Source organism: Octopus bimaculoides, chromosome 9 (assembly GCF_046866305.1).
Source record: "Octopus bimaculoides isolate indiv1 chromosome 9, ASM4686630v1, whole genome shotgun sequence".
Lineage (NCBI taxonomy): Eukaryota > Metazoa > Mollusca > Cephalopoda > Octopoda > Octopodidae > Octopus > Octopus bimaculoides.
Genome location: NC_142936.1, coordinates 33400695 through 33415527, shown reverse-complemented (window position 1 = coordinate 33415527; position 14833 = coordinate 33400695). Strand labels below are relative to the sequence as shown.

General features: G+C 36.4%; 1 protein-coding gene and 1 long non-coding RNA gene across 3 annotated transcripts in view; both read right to left on the bottom strand.

Moving 5' to 3' along the window:
• LOC149134045 (uncharacterized) overlaps window positions 1–4210 on the bottom strand; it is a 28901-nt gene extending 24691 nt beyond the window's left edge. Inside the window, exon 1 of the long non-coding RNA XR_016243108.1 lies at window positions 1584–4210. This is a non-coding gene — a long non-coding RNA (uncharacterized LOC149134045). The remainder of the gene's footprint in view (window positions 1–1583) is intronic.
• A 9654-nt stretch (window positions 4211–13864) lies between these two features.
• Window positions 13865–14833, bottom strand: part of LOC106880362 (cyclin-dependent kinase 5) — an 80882-nt gene continuing 79913 nt past the window's right edge. For both annotated transcript variants that reach the window (XM_014930247.3, XM_014930248.3), the window contains exon 11: window positions 13865–14355. In XM_014930247.3, the coding sequence (XP_014785733.1) occupies window positions 14257–14355 (99 nt within the window). In that variant the 3' untranslated portion in view covers window positions 13865–14256. The remainder of the gene's footprint in view (window positions 14356–14833) is intronic.

The following is a 14833-nucleotide window of genomic DNA, read 5'->3' as shown; positions in this document are numbered from 1 at the left end:
GCAGGGAAACATAGGGCTCGCTTGAGGTCTTTGGATACATCCCTTCTGCACCTTCCCTCTTAGCTTGGCTGTCTATGCTTTTCAAACCTAGAGCAGTGTCTACGGAAATTCCCAGAGTCTGGATAGCATTCCGACCCAGCAAATTAAGATCAGAGATCTTGGTGACTATGTAAGGTATAAGATCCTGCTTACCAGTTGTTGGATCCTTGGTTTGGCCCATGAAAGTTCCTAGAACAGGCAGGTTGTGCTTGCTGGCAGATTCATAGCGATGCTTGACATCTTGCAGCTTTGGTCTTCCAAGTTGTTTCCAGACTGACAAGGAAACAAAATTGCCTGTAGTAGCAGTGTCCAATTCCATTGTGAACAGTCTGTTCTGGATTGTTACTGGCACAATTAAACTGTGAGTGTCTCGGGAAACTTCACCTAGGATCGCCTTGACTAGCTCAGCTTTTGTGATTCTTTTCACGGGAGTTTGTGAATGGCCATTGCGTTGCTGATGTTGTTTTTTCCTACACACCGCTTGCAAATGACCCTTTTTATCACAAAAATGACATTTGGTTTCCCTGAAAGGACAGTCTGTTGCTTTGTGGGCCTTTCCACATCGGTAGCATTTCTCCTGGTTTGTGGAATAAGACTGCTGATGTTTCTTTTGAGGACTCTTATTCCTGTTCTGCTGGACCTTGTACACCTGCTTGGTTTTGGAACCGTATACAGTTTCTTTTGCAACCTTTGCTGCGTCTTCAGTCTCAATGGCAACCTGGACAGCACGGGCAAAATCTAGTTCTGAGTCTTTTATCTTAAAAAGCGCCTTCAGAACCGCTTCATTGTTAACGGAACATATGAATCTCTGTCTCAGAGCTTCATCCTGTGGGTTGGTGATCGCTGGAAAATCACAGGTAGCTGCATCCTGGCGTATACGTGCTGCCAGCTCCTGGAGAGTTTCGCCTGGCTTCCGCTGCATATCACTCCAAAACTTGAAACGCTCTCTCACAATGAAAAGTTTAGGGTCGAACTGTTCCTCCATGAAGTCAACGATTTCGTCCATTATCAAGTTGTTGATATCTTTAGGCGGATTTTGTTGGGTAGCCAGATTAGCAAGTTGTTTGTAAACAGTAGCAGTCTGATTGGTCAGGAACACTTGTGCCATGCGTTTTTCAGGTACAGCATTAGCAGCCACAAACGTACGGAATCTTGACCAGTAATCAGGCCATAGTTCTGTCGCTGAATCAAATGCAGTAAATGGTGGAATCGACACTGTTGTTGAAGCAGCTGAAAAATAGCCACTAGAATCGCCTTCAACTTGTCGAGCACCAAACAGTTTTAACAGAGCGTCCATATCTCTCTGATGTTGTTGCATTTGCTTGTCCATTTGTTCCCTAAACAATTTAATAAGTTCTACTGTCTGTTTTTCAGCCATTGTTATTACGATGAATAATTTTACGGTAAAGTAAGCATGTATACTATCGGCGACGCCAATAAACTCTGTTATGTTTCCCTCGGACTGACTCGCAGAGATAACATAACGAGTTATACAATTTAATTATTACATTTATTGTTCAATTACATACAAAGAACGCACTCACCCAATGTTCGTTATGAATAAACAAAAGTCATGTCCGCCATATATATATCAATGACATTTTACTACGACAGTCCCACAAGACAACAACAATGAAACAATGAACTCAGACGAACCACATGACACACGGAACGTCAGACGAATTACATATCTAACAGTCAATATAACATAAGTGATCAGCATTTCTCTGTTCAGTTGTTCTTATCCATATGCGCCACGCAACCAAACCAGCTCAATCTTCTCTCTTGCACAATACATCTGATGCACAGACATTACACAGCCAATGGAATATACTAGCTTCATTCTCCTCTAGTCTTCACATACCCTCTGCATTCAGGGCCCATGTCTCACTACCATGTATTGCTGTTCATACACAAGCATCAGAAATCTGCCTTTCACTCTGAGAGAGAGACTCTTTGTTGCCAACAAAGGTAAAAGCTCTCTGAATTTTATCCATCCTATTCTTATTCTAGCAGCCATACTTTTGGAACATCCTCCTCTACTGCTGATTAGCTTAATCAGGTAACAGAAATGATTTCCTCCAGGGCATTTGAGAAAATCTACTTCCCATGTCCTTAGTGTTCATTGCTCCTGCAGATCTTCCATGTATAAATGCTATTTTCTCTGTAAACCTTCCAGTGATTCCACTGTACCTCGTGTGCCCATAGCTTCACTAGTTACTGCCTACACATCAAACAGAATCATTTGCCTGAAGTGGTTAGAGTTCTGTCTATTTTCCTGCTGACTAGAACTTTGGTTTTTGCTAAGTTAGCTTTAAGGGACTTTGATTCCAGGTTTTACATCCACACCAGGACTTTCTTTTCTAATTCTGTTACAGGTTCCATTGAGAACATCAGTATATGGCAGTTGCAAGGGGCAGCTGCCATATACTTAAATTCCTGTTACATCCTAGAAAACAATAATGAATAGGAGGAGACTGACAACTGAGACCAGGTGAACTCCTATCTGTACTCTTACCTTACTGGCTTCACACCTGTACAGATTGTACAGATTTCACAAACCATTTGTACAAGCCTCAGATTAGAGAGTGAGGGACCCTGTCAAAGGCTTTCTCCAGCTCAATGAATTCCAAGTACAATGATTTACTCTTAGCTTAATACTTCTGCAATATATGCATATATCTTAGTCCTGTGAATATTAACAGCACAATGTAAGACATGATTTCACAGAAGATTGCTAATGAATGAAATATATTGGTGACATTTGTTTACAACTAGCACAGGACATAAAGACAAGGAGATACAAACACACATCCTTGTGTGTCTGTTTCTCCTCCCACCCTCTTATTTTTATATAATATTCATTTGTCCTCTACTACTGCCTCCTTTCAAACACTTTGTCTTATTTTTGTTCCCATTCTTTATTCTTTTTCGTTTCTCATATGCTCTCTCTCTCTCTCTCTCTCTTACTCTCAAGCACTTTTTCTCCCTTACAACTTTAGTTTGTTTTCCTCATTGCCTACTAATTGTGAATATTGTTATGTATTTTTCTGTTTCCCCCTTCTATCTCTCTCTAAAACATACAGTTCCCCACAAAAACTTGCCAGAGTGTGAGGCAGAAGAAACATAACATGATTATGCTTCTGAAAAAGTAGTCCCTAGTTGATATCATGTTCAAAATCTGTGATAAGTGCTTAACCAATATATATAAACAAGACAAATGCATTGAGTTGTTCCAATGGGAAAGTTAATCTATCAGTCCTTGCTGATCCACCAGTGTCCCTAAAACAGCTTCTTATAGTCATTACTGAGGAATAAATGCATCTAAACTAGGACTGCCATGTTATGTTGGCAAATAATCTTTACTCACGTGTACTGTTGCTAAATATTTCTCGTTGAGAGATCTACAAATAGTAATTTTCAAATGCATATTTGTAAGAACATGAGGTAACATAGCTTTCCAAATGGGAAAGGGATTTCAGGACAATTTTCAAGTTACAAGGGAAAATCTATCATAAGATTCACTTCAGTTCCTTTATAGTGAAGAGTCATAGTTTCTATAGCTGTACTTTGTTGATGATTCAAACAGACAGACTCATAATAGAAAAGCAATCTCCTCAGGCACATGGTTTTACTTGATTCTTAAACTTCAAGGTATGATTGATGCCAAAAAACTGTTATATTAGGAGTTTCAAATCTGCCTTGAAGTCATCCCCTCCTTGAAGTTTCAGATCGTAATGGATGAACATACATGTTGTTCTTATGCATCTGAATACAATAAGGTTGCTGTTATCATGCGTGGAGAGCTACACTGCAAAAGCAATATCATTCTGAAGCAGAAAGACAACACTAACAAGACTATAAATGAGACAAATATATCCTGAGGTGTGTAACAATATAATAGTTTCAAATGAAATATAACTGTTTTCACTTTCACTCAAATATCTCTTTTTATTTCATATACAAAAATTTGATATATTTCTATAACACAGATCATGAAATATATTATTCATACCAAATCTGTATCTATAGGACAGTGCATTCATTACACACTGGATTGCTATAAATGTAGTGAAAACAATTCATTTTCTTACGTAACAATTAACTTGCCAAGATAAATCAAATAACACATTATAATATTGGTTATACCTTCATTAAGAACCACTTTGGGTCATTTTATAGCTTTTCTTATCCTGGGCAATGCTGGATATTCTGCTAGTATATATATATATATATATATATATATATATATATATATATATATATATATATATATATATATATATATATATATATATATATATATATATATATAAGGTTTTTAACTTTTAAATTTTCATATTCAAAAGAGACAGAGACTTCGAACTCGATATATCGATTTATTCACCACTCTATGTTAACATTTCTGTGCCAAACTTATCCAGTGACTGCTACATCCTCTGGAAAATTATTATAATATATATATATATATATATATATATTAAAATTCAGGATAAAATCTATATATGATTTTATCAGGTAGTTACCATGTAATAAACCAGATAAGGAAAAATTAATAAATTTATAAATTAATATTCAGGGCAAGTGAGTAGATACACTGGCTTTGCCACATGCTCTAAGAAGACAAATGTCTGTAAGCTACCTTATATATATATATATATCTGTGGTATGTAAAAGCACCCACTACACTCTCTGAGTGGTTGGCGTTAGGAAGGACATCCAGCTGTAGAAACTCTGCCAATTGGAAATATGCTGCACGTGAGAAGACCCGGCAAGCCAAGTGAGACCTAAATCTAAGGCCTCAGTCAGTCCACTTATGCGTACCTTCCTTCCTTCATTGGACACTAAACTCCACTTGCGAAGACCTGTTGAGGCAAGTGAAATCGAAATCGAGTTAAATTGGACACTAAACTCCACTTGCGAAGACCTGTTGAGGCATGTGAAATCGAAATCGAGTAAAATTCGACGACTGGCACCCATGCCAACATCGTCTCCTTCATTGGACACGAAACTCAACTTGCAAAGACTTATTGGGGCAAGCGAAAGCGAAATTGTGATGGCACCTGTGCCCAGCATCGCCTTTCTGGCACTTGTGCCCGCAGCATGTGTAAGGAATTTCGAGCAAGATCGTTGCCAGTGCCCCTGGATTGGCTCTTGTGCGGGTGGCACATAAAATACACCATTTTGAGTGTGGCCGTTACCAGTACCGCCTGACTGGCCTTCGTGCCGGTGACACGTAAAAGCACCCACTATACTCTCTGAGTGTTTGGCGTTAGGAAGGGCATCCAGCTGTAGAAACTCTGCCAAATCAGATTGGAGCCTGTGTAGCCATCTGGTTCACCAGTCCTCAGTCAAATCGTCCAACCCATGCTAGCATGGAAAGCGGACGTTAAATGACAATGATGATGATGATGAAGTTAGAGGTGTTTAAGTGATGGTTAAGTCCAAAGGCGCTCCTGGTGATTAACTGCGTAGGTACAGTCCTTAGTAAAAGGTATATGGTAGCAGGTAATTCAGCGGGTAAACTGTAGTTTAATATTATATGCAATAAGAAATTGGAGGAAAAATAACAGAAAGAAGTTGGTTGTCTGCACTAGTAAGCCATTAATTAATTAATTAATTAATTAATTAAGTGGTAGTAATAGTACATTTACGATTGTTTCTGTTTACCAGTTGTAGTGGTAGACATCATCAGAATGCAGAGTCATATGTAGAGGTAAGAAGAGTGAAAGACATAGGGATAAACTAGTAATGAGAATAAAGACAAAGAATGGTGAGTCGTACATTATAGTAGATTTCTTATTCGATAATTCTGCTGTGAAGTGGATGTAGGATGGAGGTTATTTTGATCTGTAGTCCCAAGTTTAACTAAGCACATATTTTCCACGTGTTTATTCTGGCTAGACTTTTCACCAGCAGTGTAAAGAAAGGGAATTAACTCTAACTCATGGTGAAAAGGGAGCTAACTCTATCCGGATTACTCAGTCCGGGATAAGTAAGGAATTTGTGTCTTTGGGACTTAAAGATGTAGGAAGTTCGTAGTAATGGAGGAAGCCCTGTGTAGGTGTATAATAATTTATGGGGTGTATAAAGTGAGTGGAGGTTCGGAAGTGAATATATGCATGTAAGTAGTTTAAGTGGTTCCCAGCTAAATGGGATTATTTCGATGAAGATGCTAGTGTAGGATTTGTACAGGGTCAAGTGGGTTCACCGATACTTGGAAAAGACAAAGAGGTCTATATGTAGACAAAAATTAATGTTCTCATATTTTCTATTAAGAAGAAGTGGTTTGGTCGTTAGAATTTCCAGGCGTTCAGTTAAACAGAGATTGCACCGTCTATTTGTAGAAGTTGTTTTTGCGAGTATGCGCCATTCTAATCTATATTCTATTTTTTTGTCCTTAAGTTCCTAGATATAGCTACTAAGCCCTGTTGAATTTGCCTTATTCCTATTTCTGAAGCTAGATTGGTGTGCATTGTACCTAAGTATCATTTCGTTTTTTGTGGCTCCTATATAAGATTTTATATGGCTATTTGTTTGTATGTCACATTGGTAAACTACGTTTTTAGTTTTACATCTATTAGAGAATTGGTACTTACTTCTATCCCTGCAGCCACATAAATTATTAGGTATATCTGTTCATGTTGTGTTGTGGGGGGCTATTACTACTCTGGTCTTTGTCTATGTTACTAGGAGGCGGTTCATTAGTGGTGGGATTTGCTCTATTAGTCTGTTGGTTGTTACATTTATTGTTCCTAATTTTCCTAGCTTCATAGAATGTGTCTAGTTTTTTATTATTAATTGAGGCTATGATGGTAGCTAGGTTACTAGTCAGGCTGTGGCCTACTCTAATTTTATTCCTAAATATTGCTGCATATTTATCATTTAGGTTTAAGTGTTTATCTATTAGTTTCATTAATGAGCAAACTATGTTGGATTTGAGGTGCATGGCGAAAGGGATTATGAGCCAGATCTTATTATTATTATTATATTTATTGTTAGTATTGCTATGTCTGGTATAGAAACTACCCTCATTGTTTGTAAGGCATGTGAAATTATAATTATGGCTATCGAGTTTATTTTTATAGTTGGGTTTCTCTTTACTATTGCTCGTTTGTTTTATTGGGGTTATTTCTGTATGGTTTATGTGGACTCAATGACCTAGTGTTATAGTTTTTAACAGGATTTATCCTTGTTCTTTGGGGCTCTATATTTTTATTCTTATCGATGTGTAGGTTTATATTATTCATATTATAGCTATTATTATTTTTCAACTTATTTTTATAATTCGTGTTATTAGACTTAATATTGTTAATTTTATTATCACATTGTTGGTATTCATGTTGTTGTTTGTAATATTATTGGTGATTTGTGTATGGGAATTAACATTGTTTCTATTACTATTATTTTTGTTGAGCTTATCTATGCTGTTCTTATTGTTGGTGTAGTTTGTAGTGATGTTTGGCATGTGGTTAATGTTAATGGTATTATCGTGTGGATTCCTGTTATTTAGGTTCTTTGTATAGTGATTGGGGTCTAGGTATTTAATTTTTTTGTTTAAATCTTGCTTTATGTAGTGCAATATTATAGATTTCCTTATGCTTATTAAAAATATGTTGGTTGGAAGAGAGGTGTGATATTCTATTGCTAATGCTATGTACTAAACCTCTCTTAATAAAGTTCGGATGGTTACTGGATGCATTTATGGATTTGAGGTTAGTGTTGGGTTTTATATAGGGTTTGTGGAGTTCTGAGGCTAAGTTGCAGTTTGCGTCTAAGTAGTTAATGAAGTTGTGTTACTTTTCTATAGAAATAGATAGTCCAAATCTTTTAAAGAATTTGTGTAGTTTTTGTTGATAAGCTCTAGTTTCCTATTTAAGGGTTTATTATGAAAAGTGCGTTGTCCCTGTACAATCCACCCTTGAGTTCTGGGAATTCTTCCTGTAGGTATGATAGCAAATAAATGCCCACCAGGTCAGTTACCTGTGCTGAATCTGGGGCTCCCATGGTGATGTCAAAAGAGTTAGGGGAGTCCTTTCATACCCAAAGTTTATAACTGATTTTTTTGCTTCTAGTATTACTTTTATTTCCTTCATAGTTAAATGCGTGTGAATTTTGGAAAATATTAGGGCGCTATTTAGGATTGTAGGTTTGAGGAGTAGTGATCTACTATGTCTATTTATTTATGTGTTTCAGCCAAGTGACTGCGGTCATGCTGGTGCAAGTTCTTCATGTTCTGTATATTGGAGAACCAGTTTAGAGCTTTGTATGTGTTGGACCATAGTTCTAGGACTATTCTACTTTTTAACTTAGGGATGTATTTGTCGAGTATTGGTTTACTTAATTTACATAGGTCTGATTTATTTGGGCATATTAATCTTACTTTAGTATCGGTTAAGAAATTTGGTTTATGGTCTTTTAGTGTGATGTGAGGTCTGGATGGCATGAAGGGTTCAGTTTTGTCCTTTAAGTCGTAGTCTGTCATAATGTCCTTGGCTGCTAAGTTCATAGATCTTAAGGTGGCATCTGGTGCTATTTTGTATCTTTTTGTAATTTCCTTATGTAGCAGTTGGTGATATAAATTAACATCCAGAGTGTAGGAGTTCCTAGTTGTATCGGAGTGAATGATAATTCCGTTTTGTAATTTGAGCTTGAGTAGTAGGTCTTTTAGGTTCTTTTGGTAGCTGTTATTTCTTAGTGGGTGTTGTTTGAATTAAAGAAAGAGAGAGAGAGAAAACAAAGTGATGACACTGGAAAAACCAAATGTCATGTAATGAACTTCATTAGCTTACAGCTGTTTCTGTTATAAGATGTGGTGGCTTCTTAGTTGAGTACCAGGATAACATCCCATAGCTTCATCAGAGCCTTGAATATGAAGTACACTTTACTTGAGAAGTTACATCCTCAGAACATACTGGCGTTATGAGTGAGAACATACATGTGTTATGAAGCTATAGGATGTTATCCTGGTACTCAAGTAAGAGTCCATCTCATCTTATTGCAGAAAGCTAACGAAGTTCATTGCATAAAATTTGGTTTTTCCAGTGTCATCTCTTTGTTTTCTATTATCACTCTATACTCATAACATTTTGTTCTGGACCATACATATAATGAGTTCTACACCAGATTATTAGTCTCGCTATTTCTAAGTCAAATATTAAAATATATTATTGTGCATGTGTAAATGTATGTGTACGTATATATGCATGCACACACACACACACTCATGCACCACACATAAGCATTGGTTGGCTTGGGGATATAGTAGAAGACATTTGTCCAAAAGTGCTACATACCGGATTGAACCTGAAACAAGAAATTCTTAAAAGCACAGTCATACCAGCACCTATATCATCATTGTTTAATGTCTGATTTCCATGCTGGCAGGGGTTGAATAGTTTGACAGGAGCTGGCCAGATAGAAGACTACACCAGGCTACTGTGTCTGTTTTGGCATGGTTTTTATAGCTGGATGCCATTCTTAAAACCAACCACCCAGCAGAATGGAGAGAGTGCTTTTTTCAGGACACCAGCACAGGCAAGGTCAGTTTTGGCATGGTTTTTACAACTGGATGTCATTACAAATACCAACCACTTCACAGTGTGGACTGGATGCTTTTTACATGGCACCAGCACCAGCACCAGCAGGGTCACCAGGTGGTTCTAGGGTAACTGATACCAGGACAACTGATATGTAGGATAACTTGTAATAGGTATGAAGTGATAAAGATTTATTTTTAAAAGAAATTTTGCATGTGTATGTGTGTGCGTGCATGTGGTGTGTATTCGTGTGGTGTATATTCGTGTGTATGTGTGCGTGTATTTGTGTGTATGTGCATGCGTGTGGTGTGTACATGTATTTGTGGTATGTGAAGTGTATTCGTGTGTGCGGTATGTGTGCATGTATGTGGTGTGTGTATGTGTATGCATGGTGTGTATTTGTGGTGTGCGTGTGTATGCATTTGTGGTGTGTGGTGTTTGTATGTGTGCATGTGTGTGTGCTGTATGTGTGTGTGTCTGTGCATGTGTGCAGTTATTTTATTCCTACTTGATTATTCTTTCAAAACTAAATCTTTTCCATGTTATGCCTGTTATGAGTTGGCCTGTATATCAATTGTCCTAGATATCAATTGTCCAGGTATGAGATGTCCAAGAATGAATTGTCCTGATATTAGTTGCCCTGGCACATCACCAAGTAACTTGCAAGACAAGGAATTTTGAAAGGGGAAGGAGCATTGGAGGAGGTGATCTTGTGTCAGATGATGAAAGGTTATAGTGTGACGAAGTGACAGAGACAGGTATCTTGCTGTAGAGGAGGTACAAGGTTACCTGACAAGAAAGGGAGAGAGAGGGAGAGAGGGCAGAAACAGGTATGCTGATGTAAAGGAGATATTTGGTTATCCAGCCAGAGGGAAGAGCAAGAGAAGGAAAGAGAGAGTGATCGAGAATGAGGCTAGAAACAGGTGTGCTGCTGTAGAGGAGATACATAGCTACCAGTCAGAGGGAAGAGCGAGGGAAAGAGAGAGAGAGAGAGAGAGAGAGTGTGTGTGTGGGGGGAACAGTAAAAGTGCAAGAGAGAGCAGGAGAAAGATGGTGAAATGCCAGGGTATACTCACAAGGAACAGGGATCAGAGCATAGATGGAACTGTAGTCAGTAAGAGAGAGATAAATGGTGGCAATTACCAAGGCATGCCCTCAAGGTATGGAGGTCATAATATATGTGGCCAAGCATTGCCAAGAAAGCACGAGTAGGGAGTGGGGGTGGGGAAAGCAGCAATACAGTGAGCAGGGCAGTGAGGGGGAGTGGGATATAATCATAGTGTATGAAGAGGAAATGCGAGGAGATATAGTTTGGTTTCTTGGGGTAGGGCAAGTGAAAATTTTTATTGTTACATGTGGGTGAGACACAATGCTTCTAGCACTCAGTTTCACTGGTGTGGGTGGATCCTCTCTAGAACCTCATATTGCCAGACATCTTGGTCCATTGTCATTTCCTCTGTGAGCCCTAACCAAGTGTAGGAACAAAATACTTATGTTTTAGAGAAAGGTGTTAGGAGAGTACAGAATGACAAAAGAACATGAGTTATGTTATCACTTTCCACATCTATTTTGCTACCAGTTCATCACTTCTTGGTGTCTCACAGAGAGCTTCTTAACCTTCTCTTTTGTTGTAAATCTAACTGCTACTGTACTGAATCCTTTTTCTTTAGTAACAATTGTTTTGGCACCCCTGAATGGTTTGAGACACTTTTGATCTGGTTCTGTGTTTCTTGCACCACTTTTCTACTTCTTAGTCTTTTACATTTATATATGACACTTTCCCAGTGTTGCTTCCTGGACTTTTTGTAGTATGTTTAAAGATATCATATAACGTTTGCTGAGGAAATATTTCACATTTTGCAAACTTACAAAGATAAAAAAATTACTTCATGTGCACAGACCATGTCAATAACACCACTGTTTGTGGATTTGTTTGATGCGGTATTTTCATTAATTGTGCTAATGTTGGTAGTGGTAGCAAGGGTTGTCATTGCATTATTGTCACTGGCATGTGCGTTGTTTCAGCTATTAAACTTTTTGTTTTTGTGGTTCTTATTTTCATTGGGTTTGTTGCTTCTATTGGCACTGATGGTAGTGGTAGTACTTTGGCTTAAAATGGGAAAGGCAGGCATTCAGGGTTGCCAATTTAGCATATTTTATGCTTGATCTAGCATTTTTTTCAGCATTTAGCAGATTTTTGAATCTAGTATTTAGCAGGGGAAATAGGTTTAAAATTTTATTTAGCATTTTTCTCTGATCATGACATTTCCACAACAGTTACCCGTTTTTCTTCTTTTTTTCTCCTTTTCCACTTTTGTTAAAGTATCTTACAGCCAAATTTTAATACTATTGGCTATTGTTGAATTTTCTTTCACTTTCATGAAACTTCAAATGAAAGTTATCAAATGAAAGTTATCCAAAGGAAATTTATTAAGTTATGAACTTTTCCAACCCCCTCCCCACCACTTGGATACAGTGCTGCTTGTTGGGGGAAGATAACTTATGTCAGCACCTGAACTCACTACACAATAATGTAAATATGTTGCAAAGAATGAAAGCATGGAAATTCGTCCTAACAATGCTTTATTCTGTAGTGATGAGATTTTATCATGACAGGTTGACTGATTTACTTTCAGTTTGACTGTTTTAAAATAGGCCTGTGTTTTTTCATGCTTGTTTTGGATTATATATCTTGTATAGAAGTATGAGGATGGTGGGGTCTCCCCCTTTATATTTCTACTTACTTCCTTAAAAACTGAATTAGCGAAAAAGAAATTAGATATAAAAAATTTACTGGGTGTAGGAACTGACAATGCTAGAGTAATGACAGGAGTCAACAATGGTGTTTTCCAGAAATTAAAAGTTCCATCATTAATTCTATTTAGATGTGTATGTCATTCTTTACAGTTAACAGTATCCCACTCTTGTGCTGAATGTTTGCCCATTAATTTAGAAAGTATCCAAAACCTATAAATGGTTCTCTCATTCTTCAACAAGACAAAGTGTCTACGAACAACTTTACCTTGCTATCAATGATAAAGAGCCTTTGAAGATTGTGAATTCTTGTACAACTAGGTGGTTGTCAATAGAACCAGTGGTAAATAGAATTTTAAGCCAATAGTTGAATTGCAAACTCACTTCCAAACTAAAACTATAAAAAAAAAAATGCTTTACAGCACAAACTTTACATGAAATGTTTTGTGATTCTAGGAATGAACTTTACCTTTTATTTTTGCATCCAATTTTAAAACATGTTCAGGAAGTGAATAAACTGTTTGAATCAAACACTGTCGATAAAACAAAATTACTTGAAGATCTTTCAAATTTGATCAAATCTGTTGCTAATATGATAGTGTTGCCAACATGTAGAATTGATCCTCTTGATCCAGATGCTTCTATTAAAAAATTTCTGGATCCTACAGGCTCGAGAGGAAGATAGCAGAAATGATTATCAAGAAGACTAACAGCCACCGAAGAAAACAATATTTGTAAAAGAGAATGCAACAATTTTTACTCTGCTTTTATAAAGAGTTCAAGCACCGTTTGCCAGGAAATATTAATATACTGAGGAATATCAAATGTTTTTCAGTAGAGAATATTTTGCAGCATTTCAAAGAGCCAATTTTACCTGTCTTAGAAGCAATACATTTAAATGAAGAAAAAATTGCTTCAATTGAAATTCAGTTTGATAACATTCATTTAGTTAAATGGACAAATACGTCTAATACTGAGGCATTCTGGCTGGAAGTCTTGGAATATAAAGATGCTACTGGAGGAAATCCTTTTAGAGATGTTTCAAATTTTGCCATTAATCTATTGACATTGCCAAACTTAAATGCAGAAGTTGAACGGTTGTTCAGTAGTATGGGTGTAATCAAATCAAAATTGAAAAATAAAATGCATCTTCCTATGCTTAGATCAATAAGCTTTTTGATATAATTAGTCTTTAGTATTTTTTGGTATTTTTTCTACTGAAATTTAGCATAAAATTGTGATTTTAAGTTGGCAACACTGCATGCATTGCTTTTTTATTTTTTAATGGGTAAATTCTAGACAAATAATTTCAAATTCCACCCTGAAGGGTGAAATCACAATGGAGTTGACCAGCTTCTCAGTAGCTTGATTACTTTAAGAACAACACACAGGAAAAGTTTTTAAAACATACTCAGAAGAGCATATGAGCTGAGGTAGGTGTTGCAGCTCTAAGCTGTGGAAAAGAGCTGAGACATGACAAAGCTAACCCAGAAGAACATTAAAACTGGAGAAAATTACAAAGAAAAAAATGATACAAAGGAATTCTATTCTCTTTATTTTCCTTTTCCCAACATTAAACTAAGAGAAGAAGCTATAAATGATAATAACATTATATTTAAGAAAGAAATAGGAGTGAAAGGAGAAAATGACTAGATTCCATAACATTTTACATGAATCACACTAAAAATGGTAGAATTACAGCCCAATGGATATGAGTTACATTAGTTACTGAATTGTTATAAACCATTCAAATGTGAGGTACTTTACATAACCTTAGTTTAATAGTTATTCCAGTCTTTAAAGTAGCAAATATATTTTTGCTAATCTTCTGCTAAATTAAAGATACTGATTGATAAGAAGTTATCAACAGAATTGACAATGTATATAAGTGAAATCACAAAATGTTTCATATTTAGCTGGTGATTCAACCCTGTTTGATTGCAGGACTGAGGTCAGCGAAATAACTGTGTTGCATACCCTCCTCAGAAGAAAGTCGTTGTGATGGATTACAAACTAACAGTCGCTGGAAAAGAAAAGGTAACAATTCAATCATTATTGTTATCAGTCTTGAATTTTTCAACTCTATACATACAAAATAAAATTTTTAAAATTCAAATATATTCCAAATAATAATTTATATTTCACAGCAAAAACATGCCTGGACCCAAAATAGAATAAAAAATGTTCCCTAAATATAGAGTAAATGCAAAAATAATTAATAATTTGAATATAAATTACTACAGACACTATTCATCATACACTTGTAGACTGAATATTTCAGCTTCAATTTATACATCAGGAATACTAGTGGACAGGCTATGTTTATTCTATAAAAAAAAGTTGTTTTTGCCCTAAATTTTAGTTCTATATATATTCTGTTTGACTTTTTTCTCTCATTTCTAACTGCCTCAGAAGTCAAAATTTATGATAATTTCTGCTCAGTTTGTATTTTTTATAAGTTTAATGTTCTATATGGAAAGAACTGGAGATAAAGAGCTAGT